General features: G+C 43.8%; 1 protein-coding gene across 3 annotated transcripts in view; it reads left to right on the forward strand.

The window, feature by feature from the left end:
- LOC308461686 (uncharacterized protein) overlaps positions 1 to 27665 on the forward strand; it is a 98303-nt gene that overhangs the window by 3339 nt on the left and 67299 nt on the right. Inside the window, exon 3 of one of the 3 annotated variants that reach the window (XM_080978810.1) lies at positions 21430 to 21444. In XM_080978810.1, the coding sequence (XP_080834936.1) occupies positions 21430 to 21444 (15 nt within the window). Of the gene's footprint in view, positions 1 to 760; positions 1714 to 11041; positions 11235 to 21429; positions 21445 to 27665 lie in introns of those variants that run through there. The other 2 variants (XM_080978811.1, XM_080978814.1) reach the window with 2 other exon arrangements.

A 27665-nucleotide genomic window follows, 5' to 3' on the forward strand; every position in this document is an offset into this window, starting at 1 on the left:
GCGATGGCAGATGGACTTACTAGGCAATTTTCTGATCCTCCTAAAAGAACTCGTAGGTGGCTTCCTGTATTCATAAAAGAATTTGCTTAAGTGAGGAACGTCTGCCATGAATGAATGGCGGAAGAGCAATTCGGTAAAAGGCAAAATTTGGGGGAGCCCCTACCCACCCACCCAATCCATCGCTTGGAGACATTCTTGCAACTGAGTCTCCTTTGCTCCTCTTTGCTTCTTAAATGCAGGACCAGACACGACAGAACGCCTTCTAGGCAAATCACCCCACCAGCCTCCTTCTGTTTAAATAGGATTGCCCAGTGTGACACCCTGGCCTGGCTGAGTCCCATTCACTCCTTACTAAATTTAAAGTTGAGAGAGAGAGAGAGAGAGAGAGAGAGAGAGAGAGAGAGGAAGGAAGGAAGGAAGGAAGGAAGGAAGGAAGGAAGGAAGGAAGGAAGGAAGGAGATATGAGTTTCATGTTGCTTTTCCTCATTGTCCTAAGCATCTCCCCTGGTGAGGATTTATTCTTTGGAATAAAACAAAAATGTTGAACCCAATGGAAAAAGATTCCCGATTATGACACAATTTCTGCATTCTTTTGTAGGTATCTGCTCCACTCCACAGATAGTTGAGTCTGGTCCAGGACTGGTGAAACCTGGGGAGTCCTTCAAACTGACCTGCAGAGATTCTGGGGTTCAAGTCAGTGATTATTACTGGAACTGGATCCGGCAGCCTCTAGGGAAAGGGCTGGAATGGATAGCATTCATTCGCAACACTGCAAATGGAGGAACCACTGAGATCAATTCAGCACTGAGAAGTCAAGCCAGCATCTCCAGGGACATCTCCAGAAATGAAGTGTATCTGCAGCTGAGCTCCCCAACAGCTGCAGACACAGCAGTGTATTTTGCTGTGCGAGGCGAGAGACACAGTGAACCAAAGAAGGAAACATCCCTGCAAGATCCACCCTCAGACTCAACCCCTTGCACAGGAACTGATAGATCCCTGTCACCAGCAGACATCCACTGAATCCAGCTAAATTTGTGCTGAATATCTGCACCCCCTTTGAGGGCAAAATGCTTCAACCACTTTCTTTGGACAGCAGAAATTCTGAGAAGCGTTGAGGGTACGATGTGCTTGGATTGGCTTAGGTGTCTTTTTGACTTTTATGGAGTCAGCTCCCACTTTAAATGTTATTAAAAGTGATTGCCTCTCACATCTTAGGCTCAATTATGATGACAGTGTCACCCATGCTTAAATAACCATATGAAATAAATCACTTTTATGACCTCTCAGACCAGCCCTCAGCTATATTCTCCTTGTCTAGCAGGTGGCAGCAGAGACAACCCTTTCCAAAGCAAACAACAATCTCTCAAATCGCCAGACTGACAACCACCTGCAAAGTCTCACAAAAGAGGTTCTTGGAGGAAGGAGCCTCAAAGCTACGAGCTCCCTGGCCTTACATGTAATGACTTTCACATAAGGACTGCAGCTCTTTATTCGAAGGGGGGGTGAATCTGCACACTTGTCCCCGGGACAAGCAGCTACTGGTGGCACTGGATACGACAGACCCCCCGGGAAAGAGCTCGAATGGATGGGAGGGTGGACTGCAAGCTCATACTATGCTCCATCGCCATCTCTGTGGATTCTTCACAAACCAAGTCATTTCTGAGACTGAGCTCTGTGACAACTACAGACACAGCCATGCATTACTGTACAACAGTCAGACACATTGGGACAGAGTGAAGCAGAGGCCTGTACAAAAAGGTGGGAGTGGTTAGAAAACAGTGACATGAAAGTAATATACTATGGATACCTGGTTCTGCTTAAAAGAAAAGCACCTCAGTTTAAACACACCTATGCCATGTTCCATTCTCCCCACCCTCCCTCTCCCAGGTGTTTCCTCCCATCCCGGATTAAACAGTCGGGGACAGAGAATGAGAACTGCCTAAGAAAAGCAGGGAAAACATTAATGGTGATATTCACGTCCATAGACTTCAATGCTTCAAGTCACATTGAGTTAAGCCCCTTTGATGGGTGTGGGGGACCCAGCTCTAAATCCCAGCTAACATCTGAAGGAGACCCAGTATCTGTGGAGCATTGGAGGACAGAAAAATGACAGTAAATGGTCTTCAGTTAAAATCTGTAAGCGGAATGTTCATCCATAGAGGGTTGAATAAATGGCTTGTGTCCTCAATGCTGGTGCTGGGGATTATATGTTTTGCCAAGTTAAAAATTCATTTCGAAACTTCTCATTGAGTTGAATGCTGCATTAAACTGGCTCAGTACTGGAAATTGGTGAACATTATTTCTATTCTTAAACAGGTTGTGATTAAAGGGAGAGTATTGACTTTGAGTTACCCATTATCTTCCTTTTCAACCAACCGACTGATTGTACCAAGTGATTCTGAGTTGCACTGTCATCCTTATTTATATTCAACTGCGTTTTAATCTCGAAGTCGCAGATACATCCAAAAAAGTCACGCAGCTTTGTAACCGTGAACAAGACAAAGCACAGCAAAACCACCTTTAAAATTTGGATCATGCCAAAGGTCCATCTAGCAGCGGCGTAGCGTGGGTTGTCAGCACCCGGGGCAAGGCAGGTAATTTGCGCCCCCTAACCCAGGGCAAAGCAAGTAATTTGCGCCCCCTAACCCGGGACAAGGCAAGTAATTTGCGCCCCCTAACCCCTAACCTGCTGCCGCTGCCAGCTTCTTCTTGCTGCTGCCTGGGCTGGTCTGGTGTGGTTCTCTCCCGCGCTCAGCGCTGCGCTGGGCGGCCGCTGCACTGTCCCTCCCCCAGATAGTCCCTCGCTCTCTCTCCGCACCGCACGCCTGGCACCCACCCCCTCCACAGTGGGCGGCGACCCAGCGGCTCGGATCGGATTTGCACAGCCAGCACTGCAGTGAGAGAGAGAGAGTGAGCCAGGTAGGGGCAGAGAGCTGCGAGTGCGAGCGCGCGCCCCCCAGATGTTGCGCCCGGTGCGGCCGCCCCCCCTGCACCCCCCACGCTACGCCACTGCCATCTAGTTCAGCCTCTGACAGTGGAAAGCCAGATGCCCTAATGGGAAGCCTGAAAGAACAACCCAAGTGCAAGGTCACTCGCCCCTCCTTGAAATCCGATGTGAGCCAAACAATTTGAGGAGAAGAAAAGCCTTTGATGGTTTGTGGGGGGTTGAGCTTACTGCAGCTGCAGTGGAAAGGGCTGGCATACTGCCATTTTTATTGTAATTATCAGTATGTTTTAAACAGATTTCATATACAGGCAATCTCCCATTTACATGGGGGTTACGTTCCAAGGCATCACATGCATCAGTGAAATTGTGTATCCTTGAAACACCATTGAAAAAGCACCATTGCAAACACCCCATTCCACCCCCATCCTGCCCCATTCTGCCACTTTTTGTGGCATTTTCAGGTCACTTCTGCATTCAGCTTGATGCACATGTGCATGGTAGCACACATGTTGAATGTGTGCAAGGGGGCGCATGTTGCCTGTATGTACATAGTTTAAATCAGGCATCCCCAAACTCGGCCTGCCAGCTGTTTTGGGACTACAATTCCCATCATCCCTGATCACTGGTCCTGTTAGCTAGGGATGATGGGAGTTGTAGTCCCAAAACAGCCGGAGAGCCGAGTTTGGGGGTGCCTGGTTTAAATTGTATCAATGTTCAATTGTATTTTAAGGTTTGATTTCTTGATGTATTTAGTGGTTCTTGTTTGTAAGCTGCCTTGAGTATATATCATAATAATGAAAACAATAATGACAACAACTGCTATAGAGCCCTGCAGTGGGAAGAACCTCACTATTCTTACCTTGTTGCAGCAGCCATCCTGTCTGCCCACCCCCAAATGTACTGGAATGATACTGCCTTAAGGGCACAGGAGGGTGAATGGCATCAATAGGAGCTCTGTCACACAAGCCAGCAATGAAATACTGGGATAGAAGGACATTGGTCTTACAAGGTATAAGGCTGCTCCCTATGCTCCTAAAAAGAACATCATTAGGGGTGCAAGGTACGATGTACTGTGAATGAAAGCTGCAATTAGGGTAGAAGGCAAAAACTGGGGAGTGTCTCCCCCAGCCCCACGACACCTTGACTGGAGTCATTCCGGTAAGCAGGTCTCATCTCATCCGCTCTGCTTCTTAAGTGCAGGACCAGATGCGACTGAACATCCTCTATGCAAATCACCTGACCAGGCCCTTTGTGTTTAAATAGCACCATCCAGCATTGCTCCATGACCTGGCTGAGTCCCTTTTTGTTAGAAAGAAAGAAAGAAAGAAAGAAAGAAAGAAAGAAAGAAAGAAAGAAAGAAAGAAAGAAAGATGAGTTTCCCATTGCTTTTTTTCATCCTCCTGAGCTGCTCTCCTGGTGAGGATTTATCCTTTGTATAAAACCAAAATGTTGAGTAGAACACAAAGAGGTTCCCGATTATGACACAACTTCTACATTCTTTTGTAGGTATGTATTCCACTCTACAGATAATTGAGTCTGGTCCAGGACTGGTGAAGCCCGGAGACTCCTTCAAACTGACCTGTGCAGTTTCTGGGGTTGATGTTGGTGATTATTATTGGAATTGGATCCGGCAGCCTCCAGGGAAGGGTCTGAAATGGATGGGGGAGATTGAGGACACGGAAGATGGTGCTGGCACTACATATAGCCCAACATTTGGAAGTCGAATCAGCATCACCAGGGACACCTCCAAAAATGAAGTATATCTTCAGTTGAGGTCCCTGGAAACTGCAGACACAGCAGTATACTACTGTGCGCGGCACAGTGAGCCAGAGCAATCAAGCATCTGTACAAAAACCACAATCAGTCTCAACCACCTGCTCAGGAAGTGCTGGCTATCTGTCTCCAATAGATGGAGCTAACTGTCAAGTTGATTAAAGCATTTGTCTTTGTGTAAATACCAGCAAAATGCCTTCATGATGGCATGCAATGAAGTCAAATTCCATTGAAGTCATTGAAGACACACATCCAATATAGATGAAGAACTATGAAGTCATGTTCCATCAGATGGTTTGATAGGTCCGCTCACCTGATTCGGTGGGCAGCGTTGCGGCTGGGTCCTGAGCTCCGGGCCCTCCCAGTGATCTGGCCCAGGGATGGAGACTGATGCCTTCCCCACCGCTGCTTGACTACACCGTCAGTACTGGGCAGGGCCCCGCTCAAGGGGCGCCCCCTGGTGACCAATCAGCACTGATGGGGGCGGGGCCACAGGGAATTTAAACCATGGTGTGGCGGGGAGATTGTCCTCTCACACCCTTCACCAGATCTCCCATCCCTTGTCTCTTCTTTTGCTTTGCTGCGCAACGACCTTGCTATGGGCTAATGTTGGTCATCATATTTTTGGGAATTTTTTCCACTTGGCAGATTGGCTCCAGCCATTTGGTTTTTGCCTACCTTGAAGCTATGGTCACAAGTTTGTGAGGTTAGGCATTGGGTAAGCCTTTGTTTGGATGGAGGGGAGGTTGTAGCCTCCGCCTGCCCTTCCTCATTAAGGGTATCCTATTAAAGGGGCGTGGATTCTGTCCGATGCAGCCCTCCAGATGTTTCTGGATTCCAGTTCCTATCAGCACCAACCAGCATGGCTAGGGAATGATGGGAATTGAAATCCACCAACATCTGCCTGGGATAAAGAGTGTGTCATGGCTACAGGAACGACCACAATGACCAGGCATCCTCAAACTCAGCCCTCCAGATGTTTTGGGACTACAACTCCCCTCATCCATAGCTAACAGGACCAGTGGTCAGGGATGATGGGAATCATAGTCCCAAAACATCTGGAGGGCTGAGTTTGGGGATGCCTGACAATGACACTATTCAAGCCTAAAACTCATCCAGTAGACCAAGGAGGATTGCATTCACTGATTTATTAAACCCACCAATGCTGGGTTGTTGTTTTGTAACAATGAAATTTATAAGAAATACAGTGGTACCTCGGGTTACATACGCTTCAGCTTACATACACTTCAGGTTACAGACTCCGCTAACCCGGAAATATTACCTCGGGTTAAGAACTTTGCTTCAGGATGAGAACAAATTGTGCAGCGGCAGCGCAGCAGCAGCAGGAGGCCCCATTAGCTAAAGTGGTGCTTCAGGTTAAGAACAGTTTCAGGTTAAGAATGGACCTCCGGAACGAATTAAGTACTTAACCCGAGGTACCACTGTACTTAAAATTAGAAAGTGGTCAGGTGAAAAATACCAGAAGAGATCCCACTGCATCAGAAGAGATCCCATTTCCTTCCCTAGGTTGATGCTGGGGACAAAATATAGAGCACTGAGGAATAATGCTGTGTACCAGAGAGTAACAACATGTACAGTCCCACATTCATAGATTGCATATTGAGATCACATACTTAAATAAATTCACATTGTATTAATCTATCTATATTCTTTTGCGAGAAGAAACATCCCATATCCTCTCCAAATTTCTGAAGAGTGCTCCATCAATATTTGGAGTGGAGGCTTACATGGTATCCCTCATGATTTCAATTTCACAGTCAATGTCTTTTTGTAAAGGAATACATCACTGTGGATCCTGGGAGTAGCATTGTAACACGCACCCTAGTAAAATCATCCATGCTCACAAAGAAAAGACAAGGAAGCGGTAGCAATTCACATGGGGTTGGGCTAGATGACCCTCGGGGTCCCTTCCAACTCTACAGTCCTATGATTCTATGACATTATAATATGTTGATTGTACATCTGCAAAGCAACTGCTTGTCTGGAATCAAAGTGGGCCAAGCAAATGTTTTTCGCTGTCCCGCTTCTTAAATACACACATGGACATTTTTATTTAGCTACATGATTTTCCACATCTGGAGGGTCATGTATTGTACTAAGAGAGAGAGAAAGAGAGAAAAAGAGAGAGAATGAATATTGCTGTCCACCTCCTGGCTGTAATTTGAATAAGCATATTTACATACCATATAGGTACTGTATTTTTCGCTCTATAAGACGCACCAGACCACAAGACGCACCTAGTTTTTGGAGGAGGAAAACAAGAAAAACAATATTCTGAATCTCAGAAGCCAGAACAGCAAGAGGGATCGCTGCGCAGTGAAAGCAGCAATCCCTCTTGCTGTTCTGGCTTCTGGGATAGCTGCACAGCCTGCATTCGCTCCATAAGACGCACACACATTTCCCCTTACTTTTTAGGAGGTAAAAAGTGAGTCTTATAGAGCAAAAAATACAGTACTTATCCATAACACAGATCTTAAAGAATCAGTAGGGAGTTGAGGGAGCAATAGTTCAGCTCATACAGAAAAATCAGTGAGGGTCAGGAAGGCAGCAGGAAAGTAAGGACAACTCAGCTCACCTGCTGAGGGATCTGAAGTTCTCCAGGGGCAAATTAGTGTGGTTCTCTCTCAATCCAAAACCTTTTCAATCCAGGCGATTCATCAAAAAACACCAAGGTGCAGATGCCAAATTATCTATTAAAAACAAAACAAAACAGTGATCTTCAAAATTAGGAGGAATTCTAGTATATTCAGATGATCAGCAATCCAAATACACTCCTATATAACTTTCTGTTCATCTACTTATCCATCTTGACATGAGTTCCTCTTGACTCTGCAGTATTCTCTTCGCTCTCTGCATCCGAATTTATTCTCAGACAGGAAGCCCATGTGATTCTGATTTCCACCCATACTATTAAAGGAGGAAGCTGGTAAAGACCCATGAGGATGATAGGGCAGATGGGATGAGACCAATTAAATAATTACCAGGATAACTATTTAGTAGATGAAGCAACAAGGAGACACTTTCACGCTATGAGTTCTTGAAAATCAGCTCAGTTGGGCCTTGCCAAAGAAAAGGAGGCCGAATGACCAGGGAGAGCTGGAATTTATCCTGGTCCTGGGTGTGGAGCCAAGTGCCACCATTGGGCAGTTGTTCCCACGCCCAGATACTCACCCTCACAGCCCCACCATGATTGGATATGGCAGGCATATGATCCAGCCTGCTATTTCCTGGTTTACAGGTGAGACCCCAGGGCCCGCCCGCAATGCTGCCCACTGAAGAAGGCCTGCCAAATAGAAATATGGAGGGGGGGATTCAATTTGTTTCAGATGGGAAAGGAACCATGAGGTGACTTTCCTCTTTGTATGATTAGAGCAACAGAATTTAGGAGCAGCATCTGAACTATCTGGGAGAACTCGACTTCTGTCTATCACTTTTCACCATCTGCCTTTGGGTCATTTTTCTTTGTTGTTGTTGTTGTTTAGTCGTGTCCGACTCTTTGTGACCCCATGGACCAGAGCACGCCAGGCACTCCTGTCTTCCACTGCCTGCCTCAGTTTGGTCAGACTCATGTTTGTATCTTTGAGAAGACTGTCCAACCATCTTGTCCTCTGTCGTCCCCTTCTCCTTGGGCCCTCCATCTTTCCCAACATCAGGGTCTTTTCCAGGGAGTCTTCTCTTCTCATGAGGTGGCCAAAGTATTGGAGCCTCAGCTTCACGATCTGTCCTTCCAGTGAGCACTCAGGGCTGGTTTCCTTAAGAATGGATAGGTTTGATCTTCTTGCAGTCCATCATGGGACTCTCAAGAGTCTCCGCCAGCACCATAATTCAAAAGCATCAATTCTTCGGCGATCAGCCTTCTTTATGGTCCAACTTTCACTTCCATACATCACTACTGGGAAAACCATAACTTTTACTATACGGACCTTTGTTGGCAAGGTGATGTCTCTACTTTTTAATGTTAGCTACATATAAATCTTTGTTATAAAGGGAGGAGGATCCAGTTCACACCAAATGCAAATTTACCAATTTTGCATAATACTACTTGTTTCCTCTGTGGTGCAAAGCTACCGTGGGCCCTCAGACTCTGTTCTGTTGGGATATACCATTCTTCCTGTGAAAGCCACCACCACAGTTTGGCTAGCAACTTGGTCTTTGTCATGATAATTTAAAAATGACACAGGAGTATTGCTGAAACCTTACTGCAAAATTCTATACATGCCTTGAAGTGAAGACAATTCAAAGCCCAGTTTAATCATAAGCCATACAAATGAATGCATGCTTACTCCCTCAGTATGCATAATGAACTTCCGTGCTGCAGAATTTGCAAAATAATCCGTATTTCCGTATTGCAGAATTTGCCATTTTTCTGGTGAACAGGAAGGTGTACAACCTCATAAGTAAAATGTACAAGGGGCTCGAAGAAGAAGAAGAAGAAGAAGAAGAAGAGGAGGAGGAGGAGGAGGAGGAGGAGGAGGAGTTTGGATTTGATATCCCGCTTTATCACTAACCTAAGGAGTCTCAAAGTGGCTAACAACCTCCTTTCCCTTCCTCCCCCAAACACTCTGTGAGGTGAGTGGGGCTGAGAGACTTCACAGAAGTGTGACTAGCCCAAGGTCACCCAGCAGCTGCATGTGGAGGAGGGGGAATCAAACCCGGTTCACCAGATTACGAGACTACCGCTCTTAACCACTACACCACACTGGCTCACTTAAGTATAGTACATGCAAGACTCAATCCTATTGGTGTTTTGTGAGGGGTGTTTATTATTTTTATTAAACTTCATGAAACATATACTTACAGCATATATGTTAATTACAAAAAAAACCAAACCCTTGTACTGACAATGCTTCCCTTCCCCTCATCCTCCCTCCAGCACAGCAAAGCACAAAGCATATCTAAGGCATATCTAAGACGCATGACTTCCCTCAAAGAATCTTGGGAACTGTAGTTTGCTGAAAATTGTAGCTACTACAGTTCCCATGAATCTTTGGGGGAAGTGGTATGTTTTAAATTAGTGTTGCCTGTGCAGTGGATGTGGATCAGCCCTGTGTGAGGTTGGGAGGAGCTGTCCAGCAGCTGAAGAACAGAAGAGATGAAGGAGGCCATTCTAAGGCCCAGCAAACTGTAGAGTTGGGTTAGTTGAGTGATGGTAGACAACTAGGCCCAGGGCTTCCTTGGTATTGCCTGCAGAGGAGCCATCATCAGAAAGAAGAGCACAGTAAATACCACAATGCCTTTGGCCAAGTCTGTGTGTTGGCTTTCCTATTCACATGCAAAACTTCTGCAACGGAAAGTATTTAATTTATGTAGTCACCTCTTTCTGAAAGAGCAACCAGGGAAGACCAGCTCTTTCCCGCCTAGGGTCAGATGGGGAGACTTCTTTGCTTAACCCAGTTATCACTTGTTGTTATATTGCTAAGGAAAGGAAAAAGCAGCAGCTATTGGTAGTCACAGTGAAAAGGATTCTTTGCTCTTTTGCTTGTCCAGTAGATGGCAGCCATGCCCCATAAAAATCTGTGCCAACAGTGTGCCAAACCGCATGACCACATTGCCACAATATTGTTATGCACCTTATTATATAAAGTTCCTAATCTTGAAATGCTCTTCTTCAAATGTGTGAGCGTTCACTCCTTTCCTTTTGACAAACAAAACATGTTCCTTTTGGGAACATGATATTTTCCTACTTCACATCTGGGCACGGTCTTGGACTAATTCTACTCAGAAGTAAGCCCTATTGAATTCAGTGGGTCTTGCTCCCAGATAAGTGGGGTTGGAGTGAGACCAATGTCAGTTGAACTTAGGACCCAGTGAAAACAATGGGGAAATTTACTAATAACTTAAGTCCTGTTGATTTCAGTAAGAAGGCTCCAAAGGACACTGTGTTGTTGTTGTTGTTGTTGTTGTTGTTGTTGTGTGTGTGCATGTTCCGCCTTGCTTTCTGAATCAGGGTGAATTTTCAACCTTTTTAAAAAATAACGTATTATATGGGTTTTTGTTGAACTACATATCACAGTGGGGGACACATGGTGTCAAGCTATTGTACCAATATATCCCATGATAGCTCTGGACTATCCTTAGAAGGTGAGCAAATACACCCAAAGCTTTCTGGGAAGGCTGCATAGAAAAATGAAGAGTTCTAGATCCCCACAACTTCTTCTACATACAAGTGCAGCAATGCATATCTATAGCACCCAGATCACTGTCTCAAAAAATTTCAGAGAGAAATGCAAGTTGTCATCAAGGCTCCATCCACGGTGCTCCATTCATATGCCTATGCAAAAACTCCATTCACCACGTCTGAGCCAGAAGTTAGAAGGTTCAGCATGAAGCGAACGGGTACTGTTCTGCCTCCCCAGGAACAGTGGGTGGGAGGAGACCAGAAATGTCTCCTATTCACTGAGAGCCTGCTGTGGAGGCAGCATTGGACAGTGGCTGCTGACGAGGAGGCAGATCCAGCAGCCAAAGGAGTGTGCTGCTGCCGAGACTGTGACAGGTAATGCGCTCCTTGGAGGCCGTATCTGTGGATCCTGCTGCCTGAGGCGGTAGCCTTACCTTGCCACATGGGCGTGCTGGCCCTGTTGATGGGAGCTGGAGTCCAGCCTCATCTGGGAGGCCACAGATTCTCTATCCCTGTCCTAAAGTCAACTACATCCACAGCATATTTATATGGAAAAGCAGCATACAAACTTAAAAGGATTAATAACAATGATGAATAAGATAAACATTGCTTTTAATTTTAACTTGAGGGTGTTGATGACATGATATAATTGCTCACTCATTCGCTGAGTGGGCAAAACATTCATGCCAACTTTACAGACGCTTTTGTACAGGGAAATATCAGGGTGTTATTATAGTTATGGGAGCTATGACAAGAACATACAGCATGCTCAAACTCCATCCATCTCCCAGAAGACATGCATTCATGGGAGAACTTGAGTCTTGAAAACCCACTGGTGCCAGTTTTCTACAATGGCACCTGAACATGTTCCTGAATCCTTCAGATTTTGCCAAGCCATGTATCATGGTGCATATTATGGCAACTACCACAGTGATTCATGCTCTGTCAAAAACTGATGTGGAAATCAAATCAGGTTACATCCAAATCCTACCTTCTACATACATGAAACTATCATTTTTCTGCAGGACAGATTTAAGTGGGAAAGAGTTGTGGCATTTTAAAAAAGAAAGACTGTTTTTCTAGGAGGCTAATCAAAAATCTAGACAGACTGTTTTTTCACTTCCTCCAAGTAAAACATAATATTCCTTCCATGTGTGCAAGAAACTGATCCTTCAGTGTGACAGCACCTACTGTCCACTTTTGAACTCTCTGTCTACTGAAATTAGGCAGGTGCCTTCACTTACCAAATGTTTTTTGGTTAAGCCAGTCTACCCAATCATGTAAAGTGAGCACACATTTGTTTTTAACCACTGGCTCATTTGAGAGGAAGGGCAGGGCATACATACATACATACATACATACATACATACTAGCATGCCATTTTGTATTAGAAGGTGTATTTTTAAATCCGCTGATTTTATTTGACTTCTGATCTTACCAGCACTTTTAATATATTATATATTGTTATATATTATGTAAACTGCTCTGAGGTTTTGATGATTAACTGGTATATACATTCTATTAAATAAATGAAATAAAATTCTCAAGCACTGTCCCCTGAAAACTGTATCCCCCCCCCCCAACACACACCCTGATACACTATCCACTGCCTCAGGCCACCAGCAGTTCAGGGTTGAAGGTCAGGTGGATGCCAAAACCAGGGAAAGTAACTATCCAAAATTGAGCAACACAAAGATGGCAGCTAACAGGCCCAAATACATGGCCAGTGGACTAGTTTCAGCTGGTCGGTCACCAGTTGGTCAACAATGCTCTAGGCAGAGCCTTCATGAGAACACTGCATGAGAAACAGGTGGTCCCTTCAATATCCAATCTTGCCATCGGATTTTGCACAGCTCTGCAGCATGGTGTAGGATACTGGAGTGGCAGCTACCACTGTGAAAAGAACCCTATCAAAAAGCTTTTACAGTTTTAACCAGCAGAAAGTGGCATAGAAGAATAGACGAGTTTGGATTTGTTATCCCGCTTTATCACTACCCTAAGGAGTCTCAAAGCGACTAACATTCTCCTTTCCCTTCCTCCCCCACAACAAACACTCTGTGAGGTGAGTAGGGCTGAGAGACTTCAGAGAAGTGTGACTGGCCCAAGGTCACCCAGCAGCTGCAGGTGGAGGAGCGGAGACGCGAACCCGGTTCACCAGATTACAAGTCCACCGCTCTTAACCACTACACCACACTGGCTCACATACCATTAAAACTGCAGCAATCTGAAATGTGGCAATTGCTGCCTGCCCCCCCCCAAAAAAATCAGCTGCAAATGGTTCCAAGTTTCACATCAGATGTTCAGTTGCAAGAATAAAATCAATTTCTCAAGCACTCTCCTCTGAAAACTGTATTTCCCCATCCCCCCTTACACACTATCCATTGCCTCAAACAATCAGCAGTTCAGGGGCAATCCCTAGAAGATGCCAAAAGCAGGGCAAGTAGTAGGAGCGTCTCCACCCCCATCGTTCTGCCCGAACACTGAGGTCCAGCACCGAGGGCCTTCTGGTGGTTTGCTCACTGAGAGAAGTGAGGTTAAAGGGAACCAGGCAGAGGGCCTTCTTGGTAATGGCGCCCGCCCTGTGGAACTCCCTCCCATCAGATGTCAAGGAAATAAACAACTATCTGACTTTTAGAAGACATCTGAAGGCAGCCCTGTTTAGGGAAGTTTTTTATGTTTGAAGTTTTACTCTGTTCTGTTGGGAGCCGCCCAGAGTGGCTGGGGAAACACAGCCAGATGGACGGAGTATAAATAATAAAATTATTATTATTATTATTATTATTTTAAAAAATTATGATTAGTAAAAATCCAAAATCAGGCAACCAAAGGATAGCAGCGGACAGGCCCTAGTACATGACCTGTGGACTGTTTCAAGCTGGCTGACCACCAGTTGGGCTGGAATTATCCACCAAAATCCTTCATGAGATCATTGCATGAGAAGCAAGTGGCGCCTCCCCTAATCATTCCTTCCATAGGATTTTGTACAGCTCTGTAACATCATGTACGATGGAGTAGCAGCTCCCACAATGAAATGAAGTCTATCAAAAAGCTTGTAAGAGCAATATTAACCAGCAAAAATGCCACATGGCTAAAACAGTAGCAATTTGAAATGTGGTAATTCCACCTCTGCCCCCCATTTCAATCACAAATCATTGCAAGTTTCACATCAAATGTTGACTCTGAATGATATTTCAGGTATTATACACAATACCTTTAAATCTTCATATGCCAGATGCAATGCATATACACACTGATTTTTACAAACCCCCTAAGGCAGAGATGCAAAGCCTGTGGCCTTCCAGAGGCATTAGACTACAACTCCTATCATCCCTGACTTTTGGCCATGCTGGCTGGGACAAATTGGAGTGGGAGTCCAGCAACATTTGGTGGGTCAAAGATTCCCTATCCCTGTCCTAAAGCCAACTGCATCCAACTTGCGAATTAGGCTGACACATAGCTAAAAGTCCTTGCTCATTACTTCCCAGACAGAACCGGCCGGCAAACCTGTTACAATGGTTTTGGTATAGGGAAATATCATGGTGCTAACTATAGTTATGGGAGCTATGACAGTAACATAAACCACGTCCAAACACTATCTGTCCAACCAGTCAACCATCTCCTAGAAGACCTACATTCATGAAGAACTGGAGTCATGAAAGCACTTTGATGCTGGTTTTCTACAATGGAAAACGAAGGATAAATTTGAAAGTGTTGTCGAATCTTTCAGATTTTTGTCAAGCCTTGTATCATGGTGTATTATTATAGCAGTGGCTACCACAGTGATGGGTGCCCCATCAAAAACCTGCTCTATCAACCAACAACTGGATGAAATGTGATTGTGGCTAGATCCTTTTGCAAACATGAAGTCATACTTTTTCCATGTGGGACAGAGTTAGTTAGAAAAGAGACTTGGCAAATTGTGGTGGTGGTTGTTTTAAGTGCTACGCGTTCCCTAATACATCAATCAAAAATCTATGGTGACTATTTTTATGCACTGCGATATTTTTTGTTTCTGGTGGCAGCTCACTGCGCTGAGCTAAAGCCCACTAAGGAAGCTCTCCCACGTTTTGTGTCTTTGAGGGGGTGGCATGGCATGGAGGTTGCTTTCAGCAAGAGGTGATTCAGAAGGCCGACTATACCCAGAGACGCCCAGAGCAGTCCCCATGGCCAGAATCGTAAACAAACATACTGGGAAGGAAATAACTTTAAATTAGTGGGATTCAGAGGAGAATGAGTTGTGTGGAAGCCTTCAATACCTCAGAGCTTCCACTTCCTCAGTCTCTCTTACTTCACCATTCTCCCTCTCTGTTTCTCTCTCTTATACACACAAGAAACTGAGGGGAATTCACACAACTATGCCCAAGGTCACATGTTCATCACTTTGTTTAATTAATCAGTGCTGGTTTTCTAAATGTAATTTGAAGTATTTGGAAACTATGGAATGTGCCCAGATGAAAAACATGGAGTAAGAATGTTCAAAGGAAACCATGCCAACTGCTACCAACCATCTAAGGTAAAAGAGATTCCATTGGCCTTAAATGATCACTTTGGAATAAGCGACTGCCTGGAAATTTATTTTCTATCACCCCATTTAAAAATGACAACAACTTTTGCTTATGGAGCCATGAACAAAAGCCTGAGTGGATGGACGATCTCAATGAGCATTATTGTGGGATCCTCTAGATTTTGCCAAACCATGTAGCACTGTGTGGGTAGCTGGCCCTACACAATGATGGGTCTCCTGTCAAAAACCTCCTCGGATTATGTACAGACAACTGTTTCAAATGGCGGCTCCTGCTAAATCATTTATTCTGTTTCATACATGGATTGCTACTTCTCTTTGGACACTGTTTAGGGGTAAAGGACCCTTATAGTTCATTAAAACTATGTGTTGTTTTTTTAGTCTAATATGTCAAGGAAATGTATATTATGGGTGCAATCCTATGCAAGCATACTAGGGATGAACTCAGTACTCTTGTGTAAGATAAGGTAAAGATAAAGGACCCCTGGACAGTTAAGACTATGGGGTGCAGCACTCATCTTGCTTCAGAACGAGGCAGTTGGCATTTGTCCACAGACAGACTTCCGGGACATGACTAAACCACAAAGCTGGCTGTATTTACGTAGGTCCCATTGGGATTAATGTGAAAAGTTAGCAGTGATTTAACGCCCATTTATTCCAGTGGGAATAAATGTGAGGAGCCAACTCTACGAGCTTGCACCTCTTCCAAGAGGAATGTTGTTTTATTTTATGGATATTTACTATTATGGCGATTATTATAAACACACACACATAATGTAGGTTCATTCTTGCAATAGACATAGTCACCTAGGTAAATATAATTTATGGGTAGCAAATATGCAAATAGAGATTTGGTAATTAAAAAATAGAAAAGAAGGGGAAATTGTTCACCTTTTTCTTTCCGTGCTCAACCTTCCCAACTCAGGATGAGAGAGCTATTTGCTTGAGACAAAGTTTAAGTCACATGCTGAAAAGTTGAATTTTGCATAGGAAGCTGCCTCATAAATACCAAGTCAGATCATTGTTCCATCTAGCTCATTGCTGTCTGCACTGACTGGCAGAATTTCTCTAGGGATTCAGTCTCTCCCAGCTCCACCTGGAGATGCTGGGGATTATGGTGCTAGAGGAGACTCTTGAGAGTCCCATGGACTGCAAGAAGATCAAACCTCTCCATTCTTAAGGAAATCAGCCCTGAGTGCTCACTGGAAGGACAGATCCTGAAGCTGAGGCTCGAATACTTTGGCCACCTCATGAGAAGAGAAGACTCCTTGGAAAAGACCCTGATGTTGGAAAAGATGGAGGGCACAAGGAGAAGGGGACGACAGAGGACGAGATGGTTGGACAGTGTTCTCGAAGCTACCAGCATGAGCTTGACCAAACCGCGGGAGGCAGTGGAAGACAGGAGTGCCTGGCGTGCTCTGGTCCATGGGGTAACGAAGAGTCGGACACGACTAAAGGACTAAACAACAACAACAACAAACCTGAGACCTTCTGCATGCAAAGTGAAGACTCTGCCACTGAGCTACAGCCCTGCCCCAGAAAGAACTCCAATCTGAACAGGCTCTGTTTTTTCTGAGCTTACAGAGCCCGGTGTAACAGACTGGGACAGCACATCAATAAATCACATTCCAGAAGTAGCAAGCACTTTGTGAACTTTTGTGGGGGGGACCTAGCATATATTTTCAAACTTATCAAGAGTATGCCATCAAATTCTTCAACATTTCATCTCAGGGAAATGGAATTGCCGTTGACCTTTGTAAGTCACTGTCCCTTAAGAAACCTTTTCTTAGAGCAATCTGTGATATCCTGCCTATACTTTCCCACCACACACTCTATTTTTCTGTATGGGAGTGAATCACTGTGATGAATACGGGGGTAGCGGCACAGTGATTAATGCCCTTACAAAATCTTCTGTGTTCAGAAGGAAAGGATACCACTGAGATAAACAGTGCTGGATGCATTGTTCCCTAACACATCAATCATGCACGCTGAATCAAAATTACAAAGGCAAATGCCTCTCTCTCTTTCAACATAAGCTTAACAATGAACTCATATGTGTGCGAGTTCTCAAACATACTCTTCAACCTCTTCTATATATCTGATTTTTTCCTCCACACACAGTACTCAAAGGATGAGATTAGATAGATGATAGATGATAGATGATAGATGATAGATGATAGATGATAGATGATAGATGATAGATGATAGATGATAGATGATAGATGATAGATAGATGATAGATCTGTCCAAATCTTGTCTATGATTTGCACTAATAGTTATGCTTCCCACCTCAGGTTTCAAAAGAAGCTGAAAGATCTTCAGGGTACCTCAAATGGAAACATCAGAGTCAAAAGAAGGACAGTAAAGGCACCTCACCTTACTATGTCCTGATGATGTTCAAGCAGATGTTGTTGGCTTCTTGTCTCACACAGCAAAAGAGCTTTATAATCTTTGAATATATTTATATATTGTAAATAATTATCAAGATGCAGAGGTACACCGAGCTTCCATTTTGAAAAAGTCAACTGTAAAGAAGTTGCAGCATATGCGTGAAATTAGCCTCTCTCCTCAGCGACAAAAAAAATCATCACTCCTGTGTTTCTGTGTAGCCATCTACTACTCAGTTTCAACATAGAAATATATTCATGCACAAATGTATGATTTTAAAAAGAAACTCCATATGGTTCCCTATATATCTTGGGATGAATCACTCTCTTCCCATCTATCTTGTGTCCAGCTGATAATTCTTCACCTCAAAATTTGTCACATTTACCGTGACTGCTGTTTACATCTCTGCTTATTCAAAGCCAACTTTGCCACTGAAGTCACTAGCAAAGAAAACTGGCATGTCTCTAACAGTACCGCAAATTAATCTTGGACAGGAAGGCCATTCTGTTTCTGTTTCCTCGCACAGTTTGAGCAGGAAGTTGGCAAAGACCTTAAAGGTGGTTAAACAGATTAATGAGATGAATGAAATTAAGATCTCGAGTCAATTTATACACCAATTTTTGAGGTAGAAAAGTCATTGCATGATGACCTTCCCCATAATTGTTGGATGACAAAGAAACAGTGACTTGGTCTACATGGAACACCACCAGAAACACCAAAATTCTACTTCTTGGGGGAAGGCCATATGCTACCTTCATACACAATACACTCAACAGAACTAGATATATTGCCATGGTGGAGTTTGTGATTGGTGGTTGCAGAATTCCATACATTCTCCCTTCCGCATCCATATACAAAAGGATGGTTTTCTGTCGTGAGTGCTGGTAAGCATTTTAGTACTGGCACAAACCATTGTGTGGGGATATGGCTACCACAGTGTTACTTCTCAATACATAAACTCCTTATGGAGACACACACAGGTATGGGCGATGCTATCATTTGGTACAGGCAGGTCCTTTCTCAAACTGGCACATGAACCTCTGGCCCCTTGACATCTACCACAGGTTCCCACAAAACCACTCCTAAGAAAGCAACATGGATATCACCTTCTGTTATGCTTCCACATCATCCTCAGCCTCCCATTGGTCACATTGCTGATTGACAGGAGAGCATGGACCATAGCTTAATGTTACTATTGCTGGGTCTCACAAGTTCCCTATGCACTCCAGGGGTGAGTCGCCTCTGCACATCTGGCAGGGCCCAGCTAAGATAGAGATGCCTTACTACCATACCATAACACAGCGGAAGAGGGACTCTTCAGGTGTGCTGCTCCTCAAGACTGGCCCCAGCATCAGTTTACCAGTTACTGGAAACCACAGAAGGGGAAAGTGCTGTTGTGCTCAAAGGCTGCTTGCAGACTCCCCAAAGGCATCTAGGGAGAACAGGATGCTGGAGCAGATGGACCATTGGGCTGATCCAGCAGGCTATTCTTATGTTCTTAGTACAGGTTGTTGGGCCTACAAAGTCCCTGGTATACAGATGTGCATATGGACTCATTTTCACTGGTTCAGGCAGCATCACACCGTAAACCAGTTCAAAGAAACTCATTTCCATTCAATCATACTGTGTTGATCACAGCTGAGGTTGGACTTGAATCCAAAATACCATATGAAAACCTACCCATCAAACAACATTGACTGACAATACAGTATATATGTACTGTATGCTCTGGGAAGATGTCAAAGCCTCCAGAGGACACTTTCTCTCCCTTGAGTATTTGTTTAAAAACAACAACAAGCAGCACATACCCTATTCATCTCCTATCAGACAGACTTCTCAGATCATTAAGATACCCTGTCCAAATGGCAAATGAGGTTTTTTAAAAATCATTTTGTGGCTTGCCATTTGCCACCCTGGACTACTTTGTGAGGAAGGGCGGGAATATAAATTTAAGAATAAATTAATATTCAGCTGGGAGAGGGACCATGGTATTGTTGAACAAAAACATGGTGTATTGGCCCTGGAAAGAAAGCAGTCATCTTAGCTGATGGGCTACATTCAAACTTTGCAAGGGAGCCTGCAATGACACTGAACAGACTGGGGAAAGCTACTCTGTGCACCATCAGAGCTGCGCATATCTGTAGGACAGGGACCCTCATCACTTATTTGCAGGAAGCAACTCCCATAAACTGAGAGCAAAGGAAGTTTTTGTCAAGACTCCCCTCACTGTGGTTTGGGGCTGGGGCACAGTGATACAATCCCGTACAAATAGTCTTTGGAGACAATGAGAGGGAACCAACAGATTTATTAGGCTGGCTGCATATGAGCCAATAGTTAGCAGTGATGGCCCAAGATATTCCGTCCTCTGTCCTCTAACAACTAGAGTCTTCCTTCACTCTAGTTCCTTTCCTCCAAGGAGCTCAAGGGGGTGGGCATGATTCTTCAGCCATTCCCATTCTATCCTCACAACAACCCTGTGAAGTAGAATCCTAGAATTGTAGAGTTGGAAGGGACCCTGTGGATCATCTAGCCCAACCCCTTGCAATGAAGGAATGTGCAGTTGGCCCATACGGGGATCAGCACCACGCTCTAGCCAACTGAGCCATCCAGGTAGGTTAGGCTTTGACATAGCGACTGACCTAAGGTGTCATGGCTGATTGGAGACTCAAATCATGGTAACCAGAATATTTTTAACAGGTGTATATAAGTGCCCAAGGAAGTGCATATCTCTTCTGAGCATTAACCATTCTCTTCTAAGATACATAAAACTTAAATCTTTGGCATTCAGTAAGAGTCTGCTTCAAAGAGAAAATGGTATATGTGTGCATTGTTTTTATTTATTAGCCACAATTATAAATGTTCCTGCAGCACAATGAAGTGACCACAGAGTAGTTTTCAGCACATAATACAAAACAAAACAGAGGAAGGGTAAATAAATCACTGACCACAAAATCCAAATGATGGCCTCAACACCACAAAGGAGCAAAAACAGGTGTAACAAATACAGGAAGCTGCTCTCTTCTACATCCAACAATTATTTCAGAAACATAATGGGATGATGGTTCATGTTGGTGTTTCAGGAGGTTATCAGCTTTGTTCCTATGTGAAAAAATCTACCGTTCACCTACAAGCTCTAATTGAGGAGGAAAATAATCTGAGCATGACTGAAGTTTGTGCACAGGAATGTAGCATGGTGCAACAGTATGGAGGCTACCACAGTAACAAACACCATGCCAAAAACTCTGACCAATCAACCATCCTGTAGACCTTTGTCCATGAAGAACATTCTCCATGTAGTTGGACTCAATGACCCTTGGGGTCCCTTCCAACTCTACAGTTCTATGATTCATAGATTTATCTACTCCAACTGAACTCAAAGAATATATGTGGATCAGTTAAACCTGGTCAGAATAGGGATGTATAAAGGCAGCCTGGACTCAGTCCACCATGAGACACCTAAGCCGGACAAGCTCTCCTTGGCTGAAAAGGTTAACACTGGAGTCATGGTCCCACACCCAAACTTTACAATCCCATCTGTGATCAAAGAAACCTGGTGCCTAGGGGCAAAAGTCAAGAGTGGATGACATGTCTCAGCACTTGCAGCTGAGTAGTATTTTTGAATTCTCCAGATTTTGTCAAGTCATGTATCACGGTGCATACTATAGTAGCTGGAGCTCCCACAGTGATGAATGCTCTATCCAAAACCTGCTTTGCAGTCATTCATGCTTAGGTGCGAAGAGAGTCTGCAGGGGGGGAAATAATGACCTTTTTCTGTTATGCTAGTCAAAATATGTCCCAGCATGTTCTTAGTTGTGTATGTGTGCTTCTGCACATGCACAGAGATATCTTGTCCCCACCCCCATTTCAGCAGCAGTTCCTTGCATGGCACTAACAGCCATTCCTGAGCCTCCCCCAAGTTTGGGGACAGCTTTCCAGGTGACACAGAGAAGGGTCTAAACAAATATGGAACAGAAGGCCAACTGAACTCATACAGAGAGATTCCTGGGATAACTTTGCAATCTTAAAAGATGCATTAACAAAAGGAAGCCACAATGAATGAAAGGGGCTTGGAATATTCAGAAGCTACCACATATACCAGATTTCCCACCAAACCTTCATCATGTCTCTCCCCACCTCCACATCCCCAAAAGCAAACAGGCAGTGGAAAAGACACCACAGGAGTTTCAAGAGTAAAGCTAAGATTTTGGATTTAAGTGGGATTACATGTAAGATGCACACACCCTGAAATCATGCAGAAGGCAACTCTCTGCCAAAATCAAAATCTAGGCAATATGACCAGGGACATCTATGGTAGCCTCAAAATGTCATCTATATTAATAAGATTTTGTCCCAATGGAAGTGTTGGTTTGAGCCTGTATCACTGTGCTCTCACTGTTATACCAGCATTGCATGATAACTATGAATCCATAATGCTTCTAACAGAAAGATCTCACACAGGATCTCACAAAATATGCCTAGCCAACAACAGTTTAGAAATCCATGGTCTCTCACATTCTTCTTCCCATACCCAGCCCTTCCAGGTCAGAATGGGAGAGATACTAGATCAAAGACACAGTTTAAAACAAATATAGAGGTCAATGTTTGGATGTCCAATGAACTGGAGAAAAAGAAGCCACCAAATTCTTTTGAGATCGAGGCAACAAAATTACAATATTACAAAATATTACGTGTTCAGAAAATGACTCTATGAAGCAGAGGATGAGAAACGACCACACAGCGTATCCAGCTAACATCAGTCATGACTGTATTAAACATTTTTTTATTTGAAGGGAAAATGTGTGGAGCCAATGCTTCTCCTCTCCCATATTAATGGAAATGTGAAGTCACCATTGTCTTATACATAAAAGGTTAAGTAGAGCTTTGCTGGATCAGACTGAAAGCCCTGCATCTTCTCTCAGTAGTTCACCAGATGCCTCTGCCCACAAACAGGACCCGAGTGCAGTTGTCTCCCCAAGTCCTTAATCCTCCCCCTCTAAGCTTTCTATCACAGATTTTTGTACAGGAACCTATCACTGTGGCTACTGGGAAATCAAAAACATCACACATGTGATATTCCCAGTGTAATGGGACTAACTCATGAATATGTGGAGCAATTTTTTGTCTGGAACTAAAACAGTCTAAGCAAATGTTTCTTGGAACTTCTTAAACATCAACACAATCAAGTAGAGGACAGAGAGATAGAGTCAACCTAACTGTATCTTGACCATAATTTAGAAGAATATATGCCTCCCATTTACATATTCCTAGGATGAAACTTAGAAGGACATTAGGAGTGTGTCAGGACTAAAGAAGCAACAGCACAACTCACTCTGAAAATGCAGTGAGGGTCAGTTAGGCAACAGCAGCAATTCACTCACACAGCCATGAAGGCATGTACAGTTTTTGTACACTATCTCTCAGACTAACCTACCTCGCAGGATTGTTGTGAAGATAAAATGGATGAACAGCCTTGGATACCACCCTGAGCTCCTTGGCAGAAGGACAGGATACAAATGAAATTGATTGATCAAATGATATTCTTGGGCTCTAGCAGAGCAAAATAATTTTCTTTTTTTTAATCCAACCATGTCACTATTTTAAAAAGCCACTAAGGTACAGATCCACCACACAGAGTTTCCATTTTGATAAATAGATGATGCCACGGTAAAACAAGTTCAAGCTTAAAGTGCATTATTTCAACTTTTTTGCCTCTCAAGTACACACATCTGTACCACTCCTGTACCTTATTCTGTCAATCTACAGCTCAATCACCTGTTCAGTATGACTCCTCACATAACACAGCACTGAGCCCTCTCTTCCTCACGCACTCTTTCACCCTGATCATTCTTCATCTTTCAATGTGTCGGCTCTGCCTTGACTGTCACACACCTCTCTAGATATGAGAGGTAAGCTTACCACCAAAGAAGCCTGCAGAGAAGGCAAAGGGGAATGAAACTGCCATTGTTCCCGCCCTCAGCATCCAAAATTAATTTTGGACAGGAAGCCTGTTCTATTTCTCTTTCCTCCCAACCGTTGAAGCAGGAAGCTGGCAAACACGCTGAGGTCACTTGAGGGGATGAGATAAAGGGACTAAAGAATGAAAGGAGCATATGTGGGGCAGAGCAACAAGGAAAATGGGCACCCTTCTGTCTAGTTTCTCAAAGGTGAACTTAACTGATACCAGAGCTGGCAGAATGCAGCAGAGGTGTTTTTGAGGGTAGGCAATTATGAGGGTCATTTTGGTGGGGAAATGACCATAAGATGAGTTTCCCCATAGTGTTCCTTTATAAAAGCATCTGAGTCAAGGAAGTTAGTCTTCTAGGCCCAGAATATGAGATGACTGGGAAATCTAGACTGCAATAACTATTGAATTTTCTATCTACATTTCAGATGCCACTATTAACAGCTTTTTAGATACTGGGCTCTGTACTCTCCATTCCGAGAGAGAGAGAGAGAGAGAGAGAGAGAGAGCACAAAATGTAATTCATGCAAATTTAACAATTTTGCATAATCTATTTGGTTTCTGCTACTCATGCGGAGCAGAAGGAGGTATTCTGGATATTTAAATCTAATTCAAAGCTTTCTCCATGCGCAAATGCAACTCCACCCACTACCAGGGGTAGTCAATCTGCAAGACTCCAGCTCCCATCACTCCTAAATACTGGCCATGCTAGCTGGGGATGATGGGAGTTGCAGTCCAACAATATCTGGAGGGCATCCCATTGGCTATCCGTGACCTACATAGTCAAAAATGAAGTCAGTGTTCAGGATTCTCAGAGCACTGCATCAAAAATTGCAAATCCAAGATCTGCAATGGAAACATGAATGAAAAACAGCTCTGCTTATTGTGTAAGCCAGAGGAAGAGCTTGTAAATGAATGGATGCAAAGAAGAAGAAGAAGAAGAAGAAGAAGAAGAAGAAGAAGAAGAAGAGAAGAAGAAGATCCTTCAGCTGCAGAATTTGTCATTTGTGGTTGCAACGTTTCAGGCTCCCTCCTCCAACAACCAGTGTGCCCGGTGTTGATAAAGGTTTTTGCAGCAGCAGAAGTCATTGTGGATACTATAGCGGCCACAGTGTTACATTCCAATACAAAAACTATTTGCAGGGACGTGAGCAAATAAGGTGTTCTCCCTTGGCACAACCAGCTTCTCCTTTTCTGGATTGGCATACAAAATTCAGCTCTTTGTTGCCATCGCTCTGCATAATTCCTTCAAATTAAGAACACCGGAAGTTGCTTCAGCCAAACCTTTCATCCATCTCACTCTATTGTTGACACATCCGCAGCAGTTCTCCAGGATTTCATGCGGGAATCTCTATCAGCTATAACTGCAGATGCGGCGGATGTGTGTGTTAACAAGGGACATTTGCATGAAACCAAGCTCTAACAGTAAGCTACAGTCCCACTCCATTGAGCTTCACATAATCATTCCCGGAAAGGGAACAGGCAACTCACTGTAGCAAAACTTTAGGAGATAAAAAGATCACTTTCATGTAGCACCCTTTCTTTCTAACAGAGACCTCTGCTTTATTTATTTGTGAATTTATACTCTGCACTTTTATTTTTTTTTAAAAAGGAAAGTGGATTCCCTTCAGGGTCCCTTCCAACTTTACAATTCTATGATTCTATTATTTTAACATATAACCAGTGCTTTTTCTCTTAAAAATATATATATTTAAGGGTACTCTCATTTTGTCTCAAGAAAATCACCATCGTGATTTTATAGTTCAAATCGGGATTCACAAAATGTTTAGGGGTATGCATAACCCTGCGTCCCCTCAGAAAAAAGCACTGCATATAAGAAGGAAATCAACAGCAACATCTGTAAAACTATCCATAAACACTTAGCAGCAAAAAGAGGGAGTGCAGAATCATGTTGTAAAATCCTGCCTAAACCAAGAGTTTTTAAAAGACATCTGAAGGGACAGAAGAAGAAGAAGAAGAAGAAGAAGAAGAAGAAGAAGGAGGAGGAGGAGGAGGAGGAGGAGGAGGAGGAGAAGGAGGAGGAGGAGGAGGAGGGGACTGGTTCCTGCTGAACTTCTACAGGCAGGGACTTCCACAGGGCAGGTCCTGCCACATTAAAGTTCAGTCCCTAGTGAAGGCCACCCAAACCTCAGGGTCATGGGGAACCATCACAGCTCACAAAGGAATGGGGGAGGGGGAGCTCTGGTGAGCTCTGGCTGAAAAGAAGTCCTGGAAGTCTTTCTTCTTTGGCGATCACTCATAGACAAGTAAGATTGTCTTCCATGAACACGGTCGTAACAGCTCTGTGGGCACCACCATGCGTATCTCCTGGTTCTCCTGAAAACAAGCACATCCCTGCATTTTCGATCCTGCCTTTCAAGAGACAGGAGCCCAAAATGTGTGTTTTGAGAAACCTGGGAGGATGATATTCTGTGAAATTCCATACCCTAACCACAAAACAAACACCTACTCCAGCTGAAGGGGAAGCAGGTTGCAACGTAAGTCATGCTGGAGGATTTTGCACAGCACTGCAGCACTGTGCCCAGCTGGGGTGGCCGCACAGTGAAATGAAGCCTATCAAAAACCTGGGACCACTATGTTTGGGCTTCTGTTTAAGTGCAGCTCAGGCAGGCAGGAAATTATATTGGCCTATTGTTGAAACTGCAGCAATCTGAAATTAGGGAGAGTGGGCAGGATCAATTTTTAGTTCTGAATTGTACCGGGAGGGATCGTTTTTTAAAATCAAATCTAAAACCAGATTTTCTTGCAAAAACCATTATTGATGATGATGATGATAATAATAATAATAATAATAATAATAATAATAATAATTTATTTATACCCCGCCGAACTGGCTGGGTTTCCCCAGCCACTCTGGGCGGCTCACAACAGAATATTAAAAATATGATAAAACATCAAACATTAAAAACTTCCTTAAATAGGGCTGCCTTCAGATGTCATCTAAAATCAGGTAGTTGCTTATTTCCTTGATATCTGATGAGAGGGTGTTCCACAGTTTTTGTTCAGTCATTTTGCATTACAAAATAGCCCTAAAACACAAGTATGTGGAACCTTTGGCCTTCCAACTGTTGCTTGAATCCAACTCCCATCAGCCCCTGAAAGCATGGCCAATGGCCGGGGATGATGGGAGTCGCAGTTCAGCAATGTCTGGAGGGTCAAAGGTTTCTCACACCTATGCAAAAAACCAACATTATCCATTATCAGCGCTTTAAAAAGCAACTGTATTACTGTAATTAAAACGTGAACTTTTGAAAGTAGAGGAGTTAAAAAGAATGCATTTGTGGATTCTTTTTGCCCACCACCATTAATTTGGCTGTGGCCTTGTAAACTTTAAGATGGATCAAAAAGATATGTCAAGCTTCTCCCCTAGCCAAGGCCTGGGAATTCCAGGTTGAATGTCTCCATTTACTAGCAGCTCTACAAATTTCAGTACCAAGGCCATGCAAGCTGCCTGCCACCCACGACTACTGGCACCCATTGTTGCGGAGTCAAGCTGGCACTCCTGACAGGAATATAGCACAATATTTCTATGGGAGCTACAATAGCAACATAAAGAATGTCAAAAACTCCAACCAAACAGCTAACTGTCCATCCACTGCAGACTTTCCCCCAAGAACAGTATTTGTATATTTATCTGTCTTATCAGTGTCAGTGCACTACAGGGAGTTGGCTTCATTCACCCAGCCTACCAGCAGACCAACTCTGCATTACAAAGATGTCTGCAAACATGACATGGCTGGCAACATCAATCCCTTGCAGACAACCCCAGTGCTTGGAGACAAACAGTCAGGTCATGCATCCATAGCAGTGACCAGAGGAAGAATGACTCCTGGGAGGAGAGCAGACAGAATAAATGCTATGGTGCATCTGCAGCAGCACAACTAGATGGCTTCATCTGCCCCAGCTGCAACAA

Source organism: Podarcis pityusensis, assembly GCF_964106645.2.
Source record: "Podarcis pityusensis genome assembly, chromosome: 13".
In the NCBI taxonomy this organism is placed as follows: domain Eukaryota; kingdom Metazoa; phylum Chordata; class Lepidosauria; order Squamata; family Lacertidae; genus Podarcis; species Podarcis pityusensis.